The sequence below is a fragment of the Hypanus sabinus genome, chromosome 28 (genome assembly GCF_030144855.1).
Source record: "Hypanus sabinus isolate sHypSab1 chromosome 28, sHypSab1.hap1, whole genome shotgun sequence".
Classification (NCBI taxonomy): domain Eukaryota; kingdom Metazoa; phylum Chordata; class Chondrichthyes; order Myliobatiformes; family Dasyatidae; genus Hypanus; species Hypanus sabinus.
Window position 1 is genome coordinate 8,195,766 of NC_082733.1, and position 22,942 is coordinate 8,218,707.

A 22,942-nucleotide genomic window follows, 5' to 3' on the forward strand; every position below is an offset into this window, starting at 1 on the left:
GACCTTGTCAAAAGCCTTTTGAAAATCTAAATATACCACATCCACTGGCTCTCCCCTATCCACTCTACTAGTTACATCTTCAAAAAATTCTATAAGATTCATCAGACATGATTTTCTTTTCACAAATCCATGCTGACTTTGTCCGACGATTTCACCTCTTTCCAAATGTGCTGTTATCACATCTTTGATAACCAACTCCAGCATTTTGCCCACCACCGATGTCAGACTCACCGGTCTAAAATTTCCCCGGTTTCTCTCTCCCTCTTTTTTTTTAAAAGTGGGGTTACATTAGCCACCCTCCAATCCTCAGGAACTAATCCAGAATCTAAGGAGTTTTGAAAAGTTATCACTAATGCATCCACTATTTCTTGGGCTACTTCCTTAAGCACTCTGGGATGCAGACCATCTGGCCCTGGGGATTTATCTCCCTTTAATCCCTTCAATTTATCTAACACCACTTCCCTACTAACATGTATTTCCCTCAGTTCCTCCATCTCACTAGACCCTCAGTCCCTTACTATTTCCGGAAGATTATTTCTGTCCTCCTTAGTGAAGACAGAACCAAAGTAGTTATTCAATTGGTCTGCCATGTCTTTGTTCCCTATGATCAATTCACCTGTTTCTGACTGTAAGGGACCTACATTTGTCTTGACCAATCTTTTTCTTTTCACGTATCTATAAAAGCTTTTACAGTCAGTTTTTATGTTCCCTGCCAGCTTTCTCTCATAATCTTTTTTCCCTTTCCTAATTAAGCATTTTGTCCTCCTCTGCTGGTCTCTGAATATCTCCCAGTCCTCAGGTGTGCCACTTTTTTTTGGTAATTTATATGTTTCTTCTTTGGACTTGACACTATCTCTAATTTCCCTTGTCAGCCACAGGTGCACTACCTTCCCTGGTTTATTCTTTTGCCAAACTCGGATGAACAAATGTTGTAGTTCATCCATGCAATCTTTAAATGCTTGCCATTGCATATCCACCGTCAACCCTTTAAGTATCATTTGCCAGTCTATCTTAGCTAATTCACAGCTCATACCTTCAAAGTTACCCTTCTTTAAGTTCAGAACCTTTGTTTCTGAATTAACTATGTCACTTTCCATCTTAATGAAGAATTCCACCGTATTATGTTCACTCTTACCCAAGGGGCCTCACACGACAAGATTGCTAACTAACCCTTCCTCATTGCTCAATATCCAATCTAGAATGGCCTGCTGTCTAGTTGGTTCTGAAAACCATTCCGCATACATTCCAAGAAATCTTCTTCCTCAGCACCCTTACCAATTTGGTTCACCCAAACTATATGTAGATTGAAGTCACCCATTATAACTACTGTTCCTTTATTGCATGCATTTCTAATTTCCTGTTTAATGCCATCCCCAACCTCACTACTACTGTTAGGTGGACTGAACACAACTCCCACCAGCGTTTTCTGCCCCTTAGTGTTATGCAGCTCTCCCCATATCGATTCCACATCCTCCAGGCTAATGTCCTTCCTTTCTATTGCTTTAATCTCCTCTCTAACCAGCAATGCTACCCCACCTCCTTTTCTTTCCTGTCTATCCCTCCTGAATACTGAATATCCCTGGATGTTGAGCTCCCATCCTTGGTCACCCTGGAGCCATGTCTCTGTGATCCCAACTATATCATATTCATTAATAACTATCTGCACATTCAATTCATCTACCTTGTTACGAATGCTCCTCGCATTGACACATAGGTTGTTTTTACAACACTCTTAGCCCTTATACAATTATGTTGAAAAGTGGCTCTTTTTGCTTTTTGCCCTGGATTTGCCTGCCTGCCACGTTTACTTTTCACCTTACTACTTTTTGCTTCTACCTTCATTTTACACCCCTCTGTCTCTCTGCACTTGTTACTCTCTCATCCCATTGTAGTTGGCCCTCCTCTAATTAAGTCCTGCTCTAGACTGCTTATTGCCCTTTCCCACATATAAAGCAAATATTATGATATTGTAATCGGATTTCTGCACTGTCACTCTGTCAACTTAGTCCAACTCAGAACATACTCATCAAGATGGTTTTCACTGAATGATCTTTATTGTCATTACACATAGGTACAATGAAGCTCTGTTTGGCTTCCTCTCAGGCAATCAAACAAAGCGGTAGATAAAAACAAGACAGTAATAGAAAAACAGTATTAAATAGATAAGTAGCAGAAAATAAGTTGCAGCAGCACCAGAATATCATAGTAATGCACAAAGTGCCATTAGTGCAGGTATTTGAGTCCTTGTGTGTGCATGTGTGTGCTCACAGTTTCAGTCATTGCTCTGTGGGAGTGGTGTGATGTAGGCCACAACTCTGGGGTAGAAGCTGTTCCTCAGTCTATTTGTTCTGGCTTTTAGTGTCCTGAACCTTTTGCTGGATGGCAGCGGGTCAACCAGGGAGTGGCCGGGGTGTGTGGTGTCTCTGGTTATGCTGATTGATCATGTACGTAATTCAGTAACACCTCCCTTTTATTCTGACAGTGTCCCAATCAATACTAATCAAAAAAACTTCATTTCAGTTTACAGCAAGCTAGCATACAAAATCTAAACAATTTCATCATAGTTCTAAACTTATTAGATCATTAACTTCATAATTAGCCACAATTAAATAAAAATAAGATGGAATGTGGGCAAGTCAACTTTTCCCGTTTTCTCGTCAACTAGAATTGTTTGTCAAATGACCACTTCTACAGTCACCATTGCTACATATCCCATTAAGTATATTAAGTGAAAACAAAACTCAGGAAAACATGTTCTTCTTAGTACAATGCTGACCAATACCTTAAAAACATTTGCAATAAACAATACTTAAATGTAGATATTTCGATTTACAACCAAAGGATTACGAAGAGTCTAGCAAAATTGCAGGTTTGTTCTTAAGTAACCTGCACAAGAAACCATATATAAACACCTGTTGGATAAAGTAAAATGATTTTAACCATAATGGCATACATGATAGAATTAACACCAAGAATAAATGTATGGCTCACATGAAATGGTTTGACAACTTAACAGAATACATTTGAAAATACTGGAAAAGCAACAGCAAACACTGCAATACAGAGACATCTGGTGAGCAAATGCATCAAACACAAAATAAACATTAAGATAGAGGAAACAAACAGAATGTCAAGCTATCACCAGTGAATCTGCAGATGCTGGAAATAAATAAAAACACAAAATGCTGGCAGAACTCAGCAGGCCAGACAGCATCTATTGGAGGAGGTAGACGACGTTTCGGGCCGAAACCCTTCATCAGGAGTGAAGTAACAAGGGATGGTTGAGGGGGGTTAAGAAGTGGGGGGAGTGATAGGCTGGAGGAAAATGGGCTAGGGGGAAGGTGGAGAATTATGGGAAATAAAAGAGAAAGAAAAGTAGGGCTGGGGGGAGATTATAGTGAGGGGAGAAAAGAGAAAGAGAACCAGACTAAAATTATAGATAGGGATGGGGTGGGGGTGGGGAGGGGTATCAACGGAGGTCAGTGAATTGGATGTTCATGCCGGCAGGAAGGAGGTTACCTAGGCAGGAGATAAGGTATTGCTCCATCGACCTGCGTGTGGCCTCATCTTGACGGTAGAGGAGGCCATGAACAGACATATCGGAGTGGGAATGGTCTGTGAAATTGAAGTGTGTGGCCACAGGGAGATCCCGCCACTGCTGGAGGACTGAGCGCCGGTGTTCGCAAAACAGTCTCCCAGTCTGTGGCGGGTCTCCCCAATGTATAAATGGCCACATTGGGAGCACCAGATACAGTATATCACCCCAGTTGACTCGCAGGTGAAGTGGTGCCTCACCTGAAAGGACTCTCTGGGACCTAAGATGGTGATGAGGGAAGAAGTGTGGGGGCAGGTGTAGCACTTCTTCCGTTTGCAGGTATGAGTGCCTGGAGGGAGGTCGGTGGGGAGGATGAACGGACAAGGGAGTCACGTAGGGAGCGATCCCTGCGGAAAGCCAAGAGTGGGGGAGAGGGGAAGATGTGGCTGGTGATGGGATCCTGTAGGAGGTGGCGGAAGTTACGGAGGATTATACGTTGGATCTGTAGGCTGGTAGGGTGATAGGTGAGGACCAGGGGGACTCTATCCCTGGTGGGCTGACAGGGGGATGGGGTGAGGGCAGAGGTGTGTGAAATACAGGAGACGCGATGGAGGGCAGAGCTGATAGTGGACGAAAGGAAGCCCCTTTCTTTAAAAAAGGAAGACATCTCCTTTGTCCTAGAATGAAAGGCCTCATCCTGAGAGCAGATGCAGTGGAGGCGGAGGAATTGAGAGAAAGGGATAGCATTTTTGCAGGAGACAGGGTGGAAGGAGGAATAGTCTTATTCCCCCTCCCCCCCCCCCCGACCATCCCATGTTACTTCACTCCTGATGAAGGGTTTCGGCCCGAAACGTTGTCGCTACCTCCTCCCATAGATGCTGTCTGGCCTGCTGAGTTCTGCCAGCATTTTGTGTTTTTATAGGATGTCAAGCTATGATGGTCTTTACTGGAGGGAGTGAAGTACAAAATATTGCAGAGATTTAATAGGGTTTTTCTGTGTAGTTAAGAGGTTACATTTGTCTCTGAGTCAGTGAAGCATAGATTTACTCATTGCTTCTAAGGACGAGACAGGTCTACATTCTGGAAAATTGGCTAAAATGAGCTTGCATTTAGAGAAACGAGGTTATCTCATTGAGATATGCTGAATACTAAAAGCTAGTGACATGATGGATGCAGTGAGACAGTTTCCTCTAGTTGCTGTCTAGAACTAGGGGTACTGCCTCAGGAAAAGGGGAGGAAAGAGGTTGAAAAGAGGAAAACATTTCTTCAAACACCACAGAGCTGTGTATGTTCAGTTACTGAAAATATTTATAGCTGACATCGACAGATTCTTTTGAATGTTAAGAATATCAAAATACAATGAATACAAAAAACTCAGAACTAGGCTCAATTTAAATGCCAGACAGGGCCCAACAACTTATATTCTATATTAAATAGTATCTGGAGTTCAATCATGAATAAATATCAAAAATATCTGGTTTCATGGTTCAGATTTTAATCACATAAAAAGGTGAACTTCTTACGAACCTTGCTATTGCCATCTTCTTCTGTGCTGACATCACCACCAGCTTCATCAGTATCCTGTTTCTTCCCTTAAAAATAAAACAGTGCAATCAAACTAATGCAAGTCCATCTGAAGTAAATATTCTCAGTTGCTGACTAAACTATCAATTTAAAAACTTCATTCAACTGCTTTTACATTAGTATACAATAGACAATAGGTGAAGTAGACCATTCGGCCCCTCGAGTCTGCACCACCATTCTGAGATCATGGCTGATCATTCACTATCAATACCCAGTCCCTGCCTTGTCCCCATATCCCTTGATTCCCCTATCCATCAGATATCTATCCAGCTCCTTCTTGAAAGCATCCAGAGAATTGGCCTCCACCGTCTTCCGAGGCAGTGCATTCCACACCTCCACAACTCTCTGGGAGAAGAAGTTTTTCCTCAACTCTGTTTTTAAATAACTGACCTCTTATTCTCAATCCATGCCCTCTGGTACTGGACTCTCCCAACATCTGGAACATATTTCCTGCCTCAATCCTATCAAATCCTTTAATTATCTTAAACGTTTCAATCAGATCCCCTCTCAATCTCAATTCCAGTGTGTACAAGCCCAATCTCTCTGCTTAAGACAGCCCTGCCACCCCAGGAATCAACCTAGTGAATCTACGCTGCACTTCCTCAATTGCCAGAATGTCCTTCCTTAAACCTGGAGACCAAAACTGTACACAATATTCCAGGTGTGGTTTCACCAGGGCCCTGGACAAATGCAAAAGGACATCCTTGCTCTTGTACTCAATTCCCCTTGTAATAAAGGCCAACATTCCATTTGCCCTCTTCACTGCCTGTTGCACTTGCTCATTCACCTTCATCGACTGATGAACTAGGACTCCTAGGTCTCTTTGCATTTCTCCCTTACCTAACTCTACACCGTTCAGACAATACTCTGCCCTCTTGTTCCTGCTTCCAAAGTGGATAACTTCACATTTATTCGCATTGAATGACATCTGCCAAGTATCTGCCCACTCACCCAGCCTATCCAAGTTTCCCTGTATTCTCCTAACATCCTCTTCACATGTCACATTGCCACCCAGTTTAGTATCGTCAGCAAACTTGCTGATATAGTTTTCAATGACCTCATCTAAATTGTTGACATAAATCGTAAAGAGCTGTGGTCCCAATACAGAGCCCTGTGGTACCCCACTAGTCACCTCCAGCCAGTCCGAGAAACACCCATTCACTGCTACCCTTTGCTTTCTATCTGCCAACCAGTTTTCTATCCATGTTGAAATCCTGCCCCCAGTGCCATGAGCTCTGATTTTACTCACCAATCTCCTATGTGGCACCTTATCGAATGCCTTCTGAAAACCTAGGTACACTACATCCACTGGCTTACCCTCGTCTAACATCCTTGTTACACCCTCAAAAAACTCCAACAGATTAGTCAAGCATGATTTGCCCTTGGTAAATCCATGCTGGCTTGGCCTAATCCTATTACTGCCATCAAGATATGCCACTATTTCATCCTTAATAAAGGACTCAAGCATCTTCCCCACGACTGACGTTAGGCTAAAGGGCGATAGTTCTCTGTTTTTTCCTTCCCTCCCTTCTTGAAAAGTGGGATAACATTAGACACTCTCCAATCTTCAGGAACTGATCCTGAATCTAAGGAACATTGGAAAATGATTACCAATGCATCCGCAATTTCCTGAGCCACCTCTTTTAGAACCCTCGGATGCAGACCATCTGGACCCGGGGATTTATTAGCCTTCAGTCATATCAGTCCACTCATCACAGTTTCTTTCCTAATGTCAATCTGTTTCAATTTCTCTGGTATCTTATGACCCTGGCCCATCCATACATCTGGGAGATTGCTTGTGTCCTCCCTGGTGAAGACAGATCTAAAGTACACATTAAATTCTGTTGCCATTTCCCTGTTTCCCATAACAATTTCTCCCAATTCATTCTTCAAGGGGCCAACATTATTCTTAACTATCTTCTTTCTCTTCACATAGCTAAAAAAGCTTTTGCTATCCCCTTTTATATTCCTGGCTAGACTGAGCTCATACCTGATTTTCTCTCTTATACATTTATGTTGATCGAGTGGCAGATTAGTAGATTATTATTTTCACTGATACTATTTTTTTCTTACAACTCCCTAACGAGAATTCACTATTACTGTTTCTATTAGATAGTTTGGTTAAGAAATTTAAATTAACAGCCCGATTCTTTGATTTAATCAAAAGCAGTGCAAGTTCACATTCTATCATGTTTTCTCAATTATAGGGAAAAGCCCTGGAAGGTACTCAAAATAAAGCTGACCAACTGTGGAATAACAGAAAAAATTAAAGTTTGTAAAATTCACCGTTGCCAAGCTGTCAAAATTTTCTGAATTAATAATCAGCATCCTTTCCTCTCCAAGTAGAGAATTCAAATCATTTATCAGTCACAACTCTGATCATTAGCCATACAAGTTATTCGAAGCAATTTACTAAGAAAAATAATTATTTCATACATCAGTCATAATAACGTCAGATTACCCATTTGACATCATAAAGGGCAGTTTTGCAAACTGGACCAATTACTGGAAAATGGGATTAGTTTTGATAAATACTTGATGACCAGTATACGACTAAATGGACTGAAAAGCTTTTTATATGCTGTTGGACTTTACAGCACTAAAATATTTTGCCAATGTTCAGGATTAACAAAGCAAATCTGACCACTCGACTGATAACATCCAATTTGATAACTTGTTAATTTCTGGATTTGATGTGGAAGAGAGAACATCTTTAAAGTTTGAAAATCATAACCATTTTGTGAATAAGGAGCAACTCGTATGGCCACTTACAAAGCTAATACGTTCAACAGCAGAGCAGTCATTTGATCGTGCACACCAATTTCCAGCACCAACCAGGCAGCCGAATCTCTATTGTAAGTATTATCTCAGTTAATGAATAAAGGTGTAGATGATTTTCAGAACAGAGAGAAAATTCAAAGATTAGAAGTGCAAAGGGACTCAGGAGTCCTTGTGCAGGATTTCCTAAAGGTTATCCTGCAAGTTGAAGCAGTAGTGAAGAAGGCAAATGGGATGTTATAACATTCATTATAAGTGAGTTAGAATTTATAAGCAAGAATGTGATGCTGAAGCTTTATAAGGCATTGGTCAGACCATACTTGGTGCACTGTGAACAATTTTGGGCCCCTAATCTAAGATGTGTTGTCAATTGGAGAGGGTCCAGAGGAGATTCATGAGTATTTTGGGAATGAAAGGGTTAATATGAGGATCATTAGATGGTTCTGGGCCTGTACTTGCTGGAGTTCAGAAGTATTGGGGGGGGGGGGGGGGCTCTCATTGAAACCTATCAAATATTGAAAAGCCTAGTTAGAACAGATGTGGAAAAATGTTTCCTATAGTGGAAGACACTCGGAGCAAAGGGTACAACCTCAGAATAGAGGAACATCCATTTAGAATAGAGATGAGAAAATATTTATCTAAGCAGAGGGTGGCAAACCTGTGGAATTCATTACCACGGATTGTTGTGGAGGCCAAGTCATTGAGTACATTTAAAGCAGAGGTTGATTAGTCAGGATGTCCAAAGTTACTGGGAAAAGGCAGGAGAATGGGGTTGAGAGGGATAATCAATTTATCTATGATGGAATGGTGGAGCAGACATGACAGGCCAAGTGGCCTAATTTTACTCCCATGTCTTATGGTCTTATAAGAGACTGCAGTTAGATTTTCTGTTGGAAAGCAACTTGTCAGCTCTACACAAGGATCAAGTGCATTAACCAAAAAAAAAGGCAAGTTGTGTATAATTTAGGAAAGTAAATGGATATCCATTTTGGGCACAGGAGAAGAAAAACAGAGACTTGCTTAAGCAGATAGAGATAAAAAGAAAAAAGGGATTTGGGTGTCCTTGTACAATAAACTCTAAGGTAGTATGCAGACACAGTAATTTGGTAGTTAAATAGAATGTTGCATTTTATTACCAACATATATTGCAATAAAGGTCTTTCTGCACCTTTAAAGGCATTGCTTATGTCCCATTTTGGAATATTGTGCCATTGTTTGATCTTTTACTGACAAGGCACAGAAGTTATTTGAAGGCAGTTCAGAGAAGGGTCACCAGGATTGATGCCTGAATGGAAGGATCATCTCAATAGGAAAGATTTAGTTAGACCTAAAGTCACTGAAGTATTGGAATAATAAGATAATTTTATTGAAATATAACAGTCCAAGGGGACTTAACAATGTAACAGCAATTTTCTATTTGGAGAAATCTAGAACTAAGGAGCAGTTTTAAAAGAAGGCATTGCCAATTTAAAACAAGACAAGGAAGAATCAATGGCAGTCTCCTATCATAGAAACGTTTAAGTGAAACTAAACACATTCAAGACAGAAACACACAGAATTTTTGGTCTGTAGAGGAATTAACGATTATGGGGGTGGGGGGTGGAGGAGGCAGATGAGCAAAACCAAGATATGATCCACCATAATTTTTTATCAATTTTCCAGGATGCTGGCTTTGCTAGCAAGGCCAAAATGCTGCTGGGTAAGCAGGACCAGGGTTAAGACCAAGTAACAGCATTATATAACATGATGCATAACTTGGGAGAGGAACTGCACATATTTACATTTCCTTGCAGCTATCATCGAGGATTTTCAGTTTTGTGAGGAACTGTCGGAATAACCTAGATTAGTAACAGTAGTGCATTTTGCAAATGGTACACAATATGGTGGTGTTATTGGGAATATCATGTTTATGGTGGTGAATAGGGAGCTGATCAAACATATTGCTTTGTCCTTGATGTTGTCAAGTATTAATACAGTTGCATATTGTGTCTGCTGACAGCGTAGGGACTTGGTCTCTGAGCATGACAGAAAGAATGCCATCAGGTGAGGAGCTCACCGCAAGATAACTAGCATTTGATAGCACTTGAAGTCACAGAAATTATACGATTGATGCAGTCGATTTTCCAGTTCATGGCAACCTCAGAATATAGCAATTACTGGGTGACTCTCCACCAGTAATACCACTGAACATCAGTGACACATGGTTGGAGATGGTCATTATCTGGCAAGTTAACAGAATATTACTTGATACTTATTTGCCATGTACAGCTATATCAGCTAGCTGAGTGATGCCACAGTAACAACCTTGCACTCAACATTAGACCAAAGAGCTCCTTGTGGACTTCCAAAAGGGTAAGACAAGGGAACAGAGGGAACAGAAGTGAAAAGAGTGAGCAAATACAAGTTTCTAGGTGTCTGTATCTCAGAGGACCTAACCTGGTCGCAACATATTGATGCAGCTATAAAGTTGGCAAGACAGCACCTATACAATACTTCATGACTTGAGTTTGAGGAGATTTGGTTTGTCAGCTGAAACACTAGAAAACTTTACAGAAGTCTATATTACATTGACAATTCTGTTTATTATAAATTACAAAGATTGCACATTTAAACGGAGATGTAACGTAAATTTTTTTATTCCTCGTGTGAAGGATGTAAGTAGTAAAGTCACTTCAAATCAATTCAGATGTTGTCCACCACGATGCTGCATGGATTAGAGGGTATGAGCTATAAAGACATTGGACAAACTTGAGTTGTTCTCTCTGGGGCAGAAGTGAGGGAGGGGGCAGGTGAGACCTGATAAAAGTATATAAAATTAGGAGATACATAGGTAGGGTAAGTCAGCCATTTTGTTTTAAATCACAATCATATTTGCCTGGAACTTATGCCAGGGTAGTAGGGGAAGCAAATCTGATTGTGAGACTTGAGGTTTTTACATAAGACACATGATAATACAGGGAATGGAGGGACCTGAATCATATACAGGCAGATCTATTTTAATTTAGCGTCATGATTGGCATAGACATCGTGGGGTGAAGGGGCTGTTCCTGTAATATTGTCTTATGCTCCTCACATGTGCACTATTGAAGTTGGATAACCAACAAATCTGAGGATACGACAAATAATCTCAAAAGTCTTAAGTGCTCCCACAATTTCACAAAGTAGTAGAATGAAACATGGACACTTCTAAACTTAAGAAAATTTAAGTCCCATTCTGATATTCACATGACAATGCGTCTATTCACTTTTGGATCAATCTCAACCTACAACAATCTTCAACATCATGGTGAGGAAATCCAATTGGTTAACCAAATCAGAAAATACATATCCAAAGCAATCTATTCTTTTCAGATTAGGAGAAGGGACAAGGAAGTAGCAGATGGAATACATTGTAGGAAATGTATGGTCATCATGCCCTTTGTTAAAAGGAATAAAGGTAAACACTATTTTCTAAACAGAGACCCAATTCAAAATTTGGAGTCCTAATCCAGAATTCCCTAAAGGTTAACTCGCAGGTTGAGTCAATAGTAAGGAAGGCAAATGCACCATTAGCATTTATTTTGAGAGGACTATATAGAGCAAGGATGTAATGTTGAGGTTTTACAAGGCATTGGTCAGACCATTATTTGGGGTAAAATAGACAGCCCCGTATTTAAGAAATGAGCTGACATTGGAGAAGGTCCAGTGGTTTACTAGAACAATCCTGAGAATGCAAGGGTTAATATATGAAGAGCATTTGATGGCTCCGGGCCTGCATTCATTTGAGTTCAGAAGAATGAAAGGGGACGGGTCTCATTAAAACCTACCAAATATTGAAAAGCCCAGATAAGTGTGTACTTGGAGAGAAAGTTTCCAATAGTGGAAGATTCAAGAACAAAAGGGCACAGCCTCAGAATGGAAGAATGTCCCTTTAGAAGAGCTGAAAAGCAATTTCTTTAGAGGGTGGTGAATCTGTGAAATTCATTGCTGGACAGGTGCAGAGACCAAGTCAGAGGATGCATTTAAAGAGGAGGTTGAAATGTTCTTGATTAGTAAGGGCATCAAAGGTTACAGAAATGGAGTTTGAAGGGAAAATGTATTAGCCATGTTTGAATGACTGAGCAGGCTCAATAGGTTAAATGACCTAATTCTGTGCCAGTATCTTATGGAGTTATTTTCAAACATGCAGCACTGGTTACACATCAAAACTCATGTATTTCATATACAGTATTACACCCAAAGTTGTCTTTTTCTCGTCCCACTGAGGGAAGAGCCCAAACTTTTGTAATTGTTTTTCTATCTTTTCATTCTCTACTGTAAAACTATTATCTTAAAACAATGCAAAGAAATAAATGTAAAGTTACTTTCATGTTTTCTATCCTATTTTTAACAACTGATTTTATTTCACTGTACTACTTTTGTGTCGCTACCACATAATTTCAAGCAGTAGACAATATTGCATATCTCACCACAAAAATATATCCCAATAAGAGCACCAAAAAGATGGTTGATCTTGATTTTCATATTCCCCTGGAAGATAGTTTTCAACTAAGCTAATTCGTTGTGACCTCAAGAAACTGGACACAAACCCAATGACATCAAAAAGGTCCATGAGCCAGTCCTTATCAGAAGATCAGAGGTGAAGAAGGTCAGCTCAGTTCCTCATTTTTGTCATTTCAGAGGATCTGTCTTGGTCCCAGCACACAAGTGCTATTATGAAGAAAGCACAACAGCGCCTCTACTTTCTTAGAAGTTTTCAAGATTTGGCATGACACCTAAAACTTTAAGAAATTTCTATAGACGTGTGGTGGAGGGTATCCTGATTGGTTGCATCACTGCCTAGTGATGAGAACACCAATGCCGTTTAATTGAAAACCCTAGGTGACATAGTTCAGTCCATCACAGGTAAATCCCTCCCTACCACTGAGCACATCTCATGTATTTATCCATTTATCTACACAGAGCATTATTCTGGGAAAGCAGCCTCTGTCAAGGATCCTCACCACCCTGGTCATGCCGTCTTCTCGCTGCTGTCATCAAGAAGCTGATACAGGAGCCTCAGAACCCACACCACCATGTTCTAGAACTGTTATTACCCCTCAACCATTAGGCTCTTAAACCAATGAGGATAACTTCACTTGCCCCAGCAATGTACTCTTCCCACAACTTATAGACTAATTTTCAAGGACTCTTCACCTGATACTCATTGCTTATTTATTATTTATTTTTCTTTCTTCTTTTGTATTTGCAGAGTTTGTCTTTTGCAGTTTGTTGTCTGTCCTGTTGGGTGCAATCTTTCATTGATTCCAAAACGTATCATGGATATTTTGATTATGCAAATCTCAAGGTTATATATGGTGACATATATGACTTCAAACTGAAAATGTAACTCCAAGGACAGAACTGCCAATGCTCTGGCAAAATTGTTCAACGCAAGATGTGCAAATACCAGGATATAAGTTTTCCTGAATGCATGCAAAAGCACAATCCCATGTGCAGATAATGCGGCTTGCTGGTGTCAGACAGTGAGCTTCCTTCAACAATTAATACCCTTTACTAACAAAATATCAAGTCTTCTCTGCCACTAGAGTCAAAATGCTGAAACATACTATTTTACAACTTTGTAAACATACTGATCAAAATTCTTCAAAGATAAAGCATTTAAATTTCTCCTTGAATGTATTCAGGGATAATAAATAATAAACCTATAACAATGATAACCTAATGTAAATAGACAATGAACAAGATCATTGTTGATAAAATACAAAACTTCAGTTATGTTATGAAATGTATCAGTTTTTCTTTTGTAAATGATTACGATAAATAGCAATATGGGGATAACCTTTGCTTTTAGATGTTTTCTTTGAAGGTGTTTCATAAAGCTGAATGTTATCAGGATCTCCTCCCTCCTCTTCTATTGCCTGTTTTGGTAAAATAAAACAAGGTTTTTTCAAAACCTAGATCAGGCACCAATACATTAGTAATCACAGATATTCAAAAGATAGAAAGCAAGATAATTTTGATAATCAGCATACTTCCAAGATAAACAAAAAAATTGTAAATTTCCAAATTCTGTGAACTATATTTTAATACCTATCCTCTTTTTCAACTACTTTAAATTTCAAAAACTTTGAATAACCACAAGTTAATATTAAATACTGTAGTCATAAATGTACACCAGACTCATTGTCTGCATCACTACCAACAAGGATCCTTATTTTTATCAGAAATCTCAGCCAGGCAGCATCTGTAGCACAAAAAGAGTTAACATTTCATGTCAAAGACCATTCATCTTTGAAACATTCACCTGTTAAACAGACAACATGAAACATGAAGAGTTTTGTCTACAGATGCTGCTTGACCTGCTGGGAACTTACAGAACTCTTTTTATTTCAGATTTCCAGTATGTATCAATAATTCTCACACTGGTTTCTTTCAAAAAAAAGCATACACAAATACAAGTTAGAAAGGGAAATGCAAATAGGTTTCATTACAAACTTGAATTATTCATTTTAATCCTACACAATTTAATCTTGAAAATCTGAAGTCAGAAAACCTTCTGATTTAAAAAAAACTAACAGAATCAAATCCCTGTCTATTTGTGAAAGGAAACTCTGATCACAATCGATAATACAAAACCTTTAACGAAGACGACAAAAATATATGTTTTAAACCGACATTCCTTGGATCGTTCAGCTTCACAAGTAAAGAGAAAACATACGACCTTCCGGCACAAAAATAAGGTTTGAAATCTTTTCATCGATAAGAGGAAACCTAATTCACTGTGATCTATTCGCGTTGAGCCGATGAAACATTAAACCCGCTTACAACAGTTACTGTGGAGGGAGGCCCACTAAAGGCGGCGGTGACGATCAACCGCGGCCTCATGACACCCTCCCTCCTCTTTCATGTCGGTTTCTCGCACCTGCTTCAGTCTCGCAATGAGCACGGTTTTGACCCCACTTATGTCTAGATTCCGCCGCTTGAGTTCTGACTTGAGATCTACCACACGCAAATCTGTGATGCACCGTGCCTCGACGGTGCTGGCAGCAGCGGCCATTTTACGCGTCTCCACCGATCCGAGCGAGCTCCAACGCCCAGCCCCAGCCCCACCCCCACGCCGGCCTGTCCCCGGATGTAGTCAGCTGCTGCCGCAAAGGAGCTGCGGCCTGCCCGGGCCGGGGTGACGGCTTTGCCTCTGGCTGCCAGAGGAGAACATCTTGCACAACCTCCGACGGGGTTAACTGTGGGGAACCTTTCCTGGTAACTGGGAGGGACGAATGTTTTATTGTTTAAACATAAGACAACACAACAGGAAGGTTGTGGCCCTCACTGGTTCTATACGTTAAAAGTAAACATGTAATTTGGGACGATGAGCCCCCTGGGCGGGAGGTCATGGACCTGACTGTTCCTACGCAGATGCACCATTTTATTCTTCAGTTCTAAACCGTTTCACGGGAGCATTGCAATTCTGGTAACCGACTTCACCTCGGAACCGATTCACTGCGGTTTCTCGGGGTGTTTTCTGAGTGGATGTTACATTTCTTGACATAACATTGGAGGTGTGAGAGGAGGGGGAAGGAGGAGTTGGTTTGCTGCTCAACCATCAGCAGCCAACGCCGGCTCAACCCCCTCCTCCTCCCTTCTTCCGGCGATTCTCAGCGAACGTTTGGTTGACTTTAATCTCATTAATAGACGAAGTGGGGCGAGGGTGGGAATGAACGTCGCTCTCTTGTGAGAGAGGCGATGCTGGGCGCCAGCAAACAAAGCCGGTGTCGTAAGGCGATGCCTGTCGCAAAGCCGGGGGAGTGCCGTGCGGTGGATTGAGTAAGGCTCGCGCGAGTCTCGGCGGGCCGTCGATGCGGGACGGCTGTAAACAAGGGGCGAGTTCCTCACAGAAAGCGCCGGATAAACGTCTATCCCGATTGTACGAGGCGGCTAGCACCTTCCGCTGAAGCTTCGGTAAGCTCCTCTTTATGTCACTTGTCATTTATTTTAAAAATTGGAATCCTATTTTCAGCGCCTTCCCGGCCGGGTAAAAAGTGACTGTAAAGTCCTGGCCTGGTCAGCTCATTTGGAGCTGCTGACGTTTGTAGGCTTGAGTGAGGCTCTACCCTCGCCTCCGCTCTGTTTATTCAGTAGTACTTGGAAGGAAGGTGCGGGGGGTGGGGAGAAGTTTGAAACCCAGAGATATTCTCTTGCAAGTCTTGTCGAAATTTTAACAGATACGCAGTGGAAATTATTTCAAGTGTGTTCTTTCTAACTAGGTGATGGTTACCAGGGAGTGATGTAGAATTCTCTACAGCAGTTGAACTATTTGTGTTGATTTTAAATGCCTCATAAAGGAGATTGTTATTCAGTCTTAGTGATTTTTTAAATATAATCAGCTGAGTTGTTTTTGTAAGGTATAGTCAACATTAGATTCGTTCATTAAAGTGAATGTTTCGAAGTATTCTGTCAAGACTTGATTTTAAGGCTTTAATCTTTTTATTGTTCAAGATGTATTTTATCTTTTGAAATTGTTTGACAAGCATTGTTAAAGAAATGAAAATTAACTTTTAAAATGATCAAAATTAAGCTTTCCAGAAAATTGTGTAGTTTTACAGTAAATTCTTACACAATTTTGTTGTAAAGTAGATTTCTGAGTGCCTTGGACTTTCAAGATGAAACATGGGCCCATAATCTTACTGTTGATTACACATTAATTTCTGTTATGAAAGATAATATTGTTTGAACCATTCAGGTTTTTGCACAATATTTTCTCTAAAACACTCAGGCTGAAATATCCTATGGGCATACACAAAGATAAATTAGTTTCATTTTTTTATCAAATGAATTTTTTCTTGCATAGAGAAAACAATCTTACAAGTCTATTCAGTCTGACAAACAATGCAGAATATTTTAACTATATTCATTACTGAATATCGAGGCTGTTAAAACTGTTCTATCGGTTTATAAAAAGATTTAAAAAGTTCATACATTTTAATATTAGACTTTTGAAGAACGGGTATTTTGTGTTTGCAGCTTTTGCTTTTTATTGATCTATGATTTTTGATTAAGTCATCTTACTATTTCTATATTCAGTTCTCTCCAGAAAACAATAATACCTTAAGCTGCTGTAAACTATAGTGAGTCCATTGTTAAATTAATCTATCTTGCGTTTGAACCCAAAACATTCAGTGGCTTCCACAGATGCAGATATTTTGTTGTAGATTCTAGTAGTTGACATTTGTGTCTCCAACATTTGCCGTAACATTTGTCATATCTGAGGATATCTATGTGAGTAATGTATTTAAGTATGTGAGGGAAAGAAGCAAAAGCAAGCACTACTAAGTTTGGAATGGCTTTGGAGAAGGCTTGTGTGGAGTCTAAACACTGCCATGGACTGTTCTGTTTTTCAGATCCTCTGTAATTCATTAGGCATTGTAATTGATAGAATCAAAGATTTCAATTACAAAAGACTTGGCCAGTGTTGATGACTAGGATCTAACTGATTCAAATCAATGATTGTAGTTCCTCCTCTCTCTTCATACTTGATTACTATATAGAGATAGCACAATTACAGGTGTACTTAAATGGTGCAGTAAAAAGTCAGGAGAGTGACAAATTTGTTTTGGTATCAAATTTTCTTCACTTGACTGAATCTTAGTACAAACAAATGAATTATTTGCTCAGAAGAAATGTTGAAATTTTGGTAAATTAATACGCAGTTGGTGTAGAAATCAAGCTTAATTTGCTGTGTCTAACAATTTTTTGGGGGGCCATCAGTCACTTAATTATTGAGAGTAACTACAAGTCTGCATGGAACAACCTTTGGATGTATCTTATTTGTACATATCTAAACTGAATAATAAAGGAATGCCTGCTATTCTTGAAGCTGAATTTTGGTTACTCGGAAGAGATTGGTCATTCAAAATTGGAAGTCATGGTATAAGTATGATGAACCTTTTGGCGAAAAACAGGTTTAAATCAACAGTGTACCATTTTAATATATTTATTAACAATCAATGTGTCATTAGAGATAGCACTTGTTGAGGAAAAGATAAAGCAATATATTCTTTGTTTTTTAACTGAGATTGCATAACAAAATATATTCATTTATATTGAAGACCAAATAGCAGAAGCAATGTATATTTGGTGGGAGAGGTAACAGAAAACAATATGTATCTTGACCACAATTAAGGGTTCTTTTAGCTGGAAATTGGATTTTGTCTACTTTTTGGTACACTGAACAGATGCTACATTTGTCATCATGCCTAACCAGAGGCCACTCAAAAAATCAGATAAGATCGGGATATGTTCACTTTTAACAATTGGGACAGCCACTTATTTTGGACAACTTTTAAAGAACAAAAGCTAATCAAAAATATAGCCAGGATTTCCTTTGTTTATTTGGGACAATATGCTGCTTAATTAAGACAGGAGTCTGTTACTGAACAATTTCTAACTAACATCATCCGAGTGCACGAGACGCTACACTGTGCTCAGAGCAAACAGTTTTTAGTCAGTTGTCTCTGCTTCTGTTCAAAAGTCAGTGGTTTTTGTCACTGACAGTTAGTCAGAAATAAGCAGTAAGACATTTCAGAACTGTTATGTTCACTGTGGTTTCAAGCATTCAGGCTTGGAGATCCCAGAAACAGCCGGGAGTGAAATTACTTCACTACTTCAAGTTATGAAGAATTTAAAAATATTGACAGTCATCTTGAATGTCACAATGAAATTGAAGGTTTAGGAGGATGCAGTTGTTGAAAGCATTGCCTTTATCTGCACGAGATGGCTTTTGTTCATTTACAGTCAAAAGAACACAGCAATATGTTGTTTGTTCGTTGTATCCAATAATGAGAGTGAAACCTTTGTGGGTGAGTTTTTAAAGTGGGAAAAGTTGTTGCACTGAGACTGTTCCACTCTCTAGACCTCAGAAAGCTGGGTACGAGTAGTCATCACACGAGTAGTCCTTCCTTGGTTGCAATGAATGGCCATAACTAGTTCTGTGCCTTATCACGCCCTTCACTCTCCACTAAACATTGTAGAACCACCCTTTTGGCCATTGGGTCTCACCATTGATCTTACTCGCCCAGTCTGCTGGAGCTGACTTCACATGCTAGGACAGGCATGTCCCTATTTCACCAGGGTATGAGGCCGGCTGGCTACCCTCACCTTGTTTAGCTCACGTGTCAAAGCAGAGTACTGGGGTGTGGCTGCTATTGCAAGCAAACAGCTACTTGGAGCCATAAGGGAGGGCTGAATGGTGGGAACCAAAGGTGAGTGAGTTGCCCCAGAGTGGACATGACAAACTCCTTCACCAGAGGTGTTGCCCCTCCCTGGACACACCGTACATGGCAGCGTACATTGGATTAGTTACTCCATTGACAACTATTAGGAACTAATACACAATTTTATAGTGCTGTAGTGGCATTGGCAGTGTTCTAATTTGTTCTGTATTTCATTTAAAAAAAAATTACTCAGTTAAATGTAGCTTGTCTTTTTACACAATTTTAACTATTCCCATGAAAGTTCATCTAATTGGGGCAGCTGCTTAAATGGTCAAAATATACTGATCCCGATGTGTTTCAACTTACCGAATCCACTGTACGTCTTTCTTGAAGTTGCAGCTGAGCAACAATATTCTGAGCTTAGGTGAATGCTGTTCTCAATCCCCATTCAAAGCATATTCCTCTCACTCAGAAGTGCTCCAGATGAGGCCTCCTGTTATCAATTTCAGGTCTATCTTTACTCCAATTTTTCTGTTGGTGCATAATCTAAAGAGTGCATAATTTGGGAAATGCTAGGCTATTTTGAATTTTGCATGCTTCAATATATTGGAAGCAATCTCAGAATAAAGATTACAATTGATTTCAATATAATTTTATCCTGTCAAGTCAAATAACAAGAAAACAAGAACAATAATATGAGACTTCATTTTAATGCAAATAAAATCTTTTCACAAAATACAAAAACTCAACTGAGTACTGATTTGCTCAGGCCTTGTATTGCATGAATATAATGAAGGTGTTCAAAATAGTGTAGTTCATTAAATGCATGTCAAAGAAAGCAAAATATAGCCACCTTCATCTGAAGCTTTAAATATGTAAGTAAAATACATATTTAATTCAAAAATGTTGTAGTTCCTTAATTCCAAAAAGGAAGTTCCAGATTAGATGATTCAGTATTCAAGAACATAGCTTCTCATAAGCCCACAGATTTAAATTCACTGGGTTTATTATCACTGACTTGTATGATGTAAAATTTGTTGTTCTGCAGCAATGTAAAAATATAAAAATGACTATAAATTAGAAAATAGTAATGGGAATAAAATATTATTTTCATAGCTAATTATTTTCATTTGATCCGTTTTTTGTTCACTTTCACTTCTGCTCTTTTGAATGTGATCACACCTGCTTTCACTGTCCCTCCCTCTAATTTATTATCCTTTTTGCAAATGATAGTAATTGTAATAGGTTTTAAACAGACATGCTTTACTAAACTTAGTCATGCAGCATTTTCCAAGAACTCAAAAAATTGTCTTATTTTCCATCCTTTGTTTTATTCTTTCTGAATATTGTCTTGAATTCAGGATGTAATGTGGCAGAAATCTCTACGGTGGATTACTTGTTAACTATTCCTTAACAAACACATATTGGTTTGAGCAAAGTAATATCAGGACTAAATGAACCTTAATTATCATTGTGTACTTGTGCTTCTTACAATTGCAAAATCAAGGTTCAGGACAAATGGAGCAACTGGTCCCATTTCTAGGAAAGGATGAAAGAGTACAAGATTTGAAGTACTCGGCAAAAAGACCTTTCCACAGCAAGTGTCAAATGGAGACACTGCCTTGAAGTGTAGTGAATGTAAATTCAATTGTGCCTTTCAAGGGGAAATGGATAAATATTTAAAGTAAATAATTTGAACTTCTGCAGAATGAGGACTGCCAAAAAACGAACATACTGTAAAACATTACAGCCCAGTGTAGGCCCTTCAGCCCAAGATAATATGTTGACCTTTTACCCTACTCTCAGGTCAATTTAACCTTTCCCTCCTTTATAATCCTCAATTTTTCTATCATCCATGTACCTATCTAAAAGTTTTTTAATTGCTGCTAATGTATCTGTCTTTGCCATAACTCCTGGAAGGACATTCTGTGCATCCACAGTTCTTTTTAAGAACTTAACACTGACATACACCATATAGTTTCCTTCAAACGCCTTTAAAATTATGACCCCTTGTATTAGCCATTTCTGTTCTGAGAAAAAGGTTTCTGACTGTCCACTTGAACTATGCCTCTTATCAATTCAAGTCACTTTTTATTGTCATTTTGACCATAACTGCTGGTACAGTACACAGTAAAAACGAGACAACACTTTTCAGGGCCACAGTGCTACATGAAACAGTACAAAAACTACACTGAACTACATGAAAACAACACAACAAAAAACTACACTAGACTACAGACCTACCCAGGACTGCATAAAGTGCACAGAACAGTGCAGGCATTGCAGTTAATAATAAACAAGACAATAGGCACAGTAGAGGGCAGTAAGTTGGTGTCAGTCCAGGCTCTAGGTATTGAGGAGTCTGATAGCTTGGGGGAAGAAACTGTTACATAGTCTGGTCGTGAGAGCCCGAATGCTCCAGTGCCTTTTCCCAGATGACAGGAGGGAGAAGAGTTTGTATGAGGGGTGCGTGGGGTCCTTCATAATGCTGTTTGCCTTGCGGATGCAGCATGTAATGTAAATATCTGTAATGGCGGGAAGAGATACCCCGATGATCTTCTCAGCTGACCCCACTATCTGCTGCAGGGTCTTGCGATCCGAGATGGTGCAATTTCCAAACCAGGCAGTGATGCAGCTGCACAGAATGCTCTCAGTACAACCCCTGTAGAATGTGATGAGGATGGGAGGGGGGCGGGGGGAGATAGACTTTCCTCATCCTTCACAGAAAGCAGATACACTGCTGGGCTTTCTTTGCTGTGGAGCTGATGTTGAGGGACCAGGTGAGATTCTCTGCCAGGTGAACACCAAGAAATTTGGTGATCTTAACGATCTCTACCGAGGAGCCATCAGTGTTCAGCTTGGAGTGTTGGCTCCGTGCCCTCCTGAAGTCAACAACCATCTCTTTTGTTCACAGTCAGAGAGGTTGTTGGCTTTACACCAGTCTGTTAGCCGGTGCACCTCCTTTCTGTAGGCAAACTTGATGTGAATCGAGCTGTGTGTTGCAGCACAGTCATGGGTCAGCAGAGTGAACAGCAGTGAACTGAGCACACAGCCCTGGGGGCCCCCCATGCTCAGTGTGATGGTGATGGTATTGGAGGTGCTGCCTCTGATCCGGACTTAGACATCTTTATCAAGTCATCTCTTACCCTCCTTTGCTCTAAAGAGAGATCTAGCTCACTTAAGCTATCCTGATAAGACATGCTCTTTAATCCAGACAGTATCTTGGTAAATCTCCTCTGAACCCTCTCCAAAGCTTCTGCACCTTCCTATAATGAGATGACCAGAACCAAACACAATATTCCAAGTGTGGTCTAACCAGGGTTTTATAAAGCAACAACAATACCTCTTAAACTCAATCCCCAACTAGCTAATGAAGGCCAAAACACCATGTGGCCTTCCTAGCAACCCAATTAACTTGCACAGGAACTTTGAAGAATCTGTGGATATGGACCCCAAGATCCCTCTGTTCCTCCACATTTCTAAGAATCCTTCCATTAACTCTTTTTTGCCTTCAAGTTCACCCTTTCAAAATGAATCACTTCGTACTTTTTTGGACTAAATTCCATCTGCCATTTCTCAGCCTAGCTATGCATCCTGTCAATATCCTGTTGGGACCTACCACAGCTTTCTACATTAGCCACAACTTCACCAACCTTCATGTCATCTGAAAACTTGTTAACCAACCTTTCCACAAGGAGCAGGTAGGGGTCTTAAAACAGATTCCTGTGGAACACCACTGATCACTGACCTCCAGGCAGAATACACTTCATTTACAACTACCCATTGCCATTTATGGACATGCAATTCTGAATCCAGACATCCAAGTGTCCCTCAAAGTCGTGATGACTATCCA

At 39.9% G+C, this 22,942-nt stretch overlaps 2 protein-coding genes across 5 annotated transcripts in view; one reads left to right on the plus strand and one right to left on the minus strand.

Annotated features, from left to right (window-relative positions):
- sltm (SAFB-like, transcription modulator) overlaps window positions 1-14,989 on the minus strand; it is a 77,656-nt gene extending 62,667 nt beyond the window's left edge. For both annotated transcript variants that reach the window (XM_059952567.1, XM_059952566.1), the window contains exons 1-3: window positions 14,802-14,989; window positions 13,719-13,797; window positions 5,063-5,127 (exon numbers count right to left, since the gene is read on the minus strand). In XM_059952567.1, coding sequence (XP_059808550.1) covers window positions 5,063-5,127; window positions 13,719-13,797; window positions 14,802-14,936 — 279 coding nt within the window. In that variant the 5' untranslated portion in view covers window positions 14,937-14,989. The remainder of the gene's footprint in view (window positions 1-5,062; window positions 5,128-13,718; window positions 13,798-14,801) is intronic.
- A 130-nt stretch (window positions 14,990-15,119) lies between these two features.
- Window positions 15,120-22,942, plus strand: part of rnf111 (ring finger protein 111) — a 145,189-nt gene continuing 137,366 nt past the window's right edge. For 2 of the 3 annotated variants that reach the window (XM_059952568.1, XM_059952570.1), the window contains exon 1: window positions 15,122-15,838. The gene's annotated coding sequence lies outside the window, so the exon portion shown is untranslated. Of the gene's footprint in view, window positions 15,839-22,942 lie in introns of all 3 variants that reach the window. The other variant, XM_059952569.1, reaches the window with a different exon arrangement.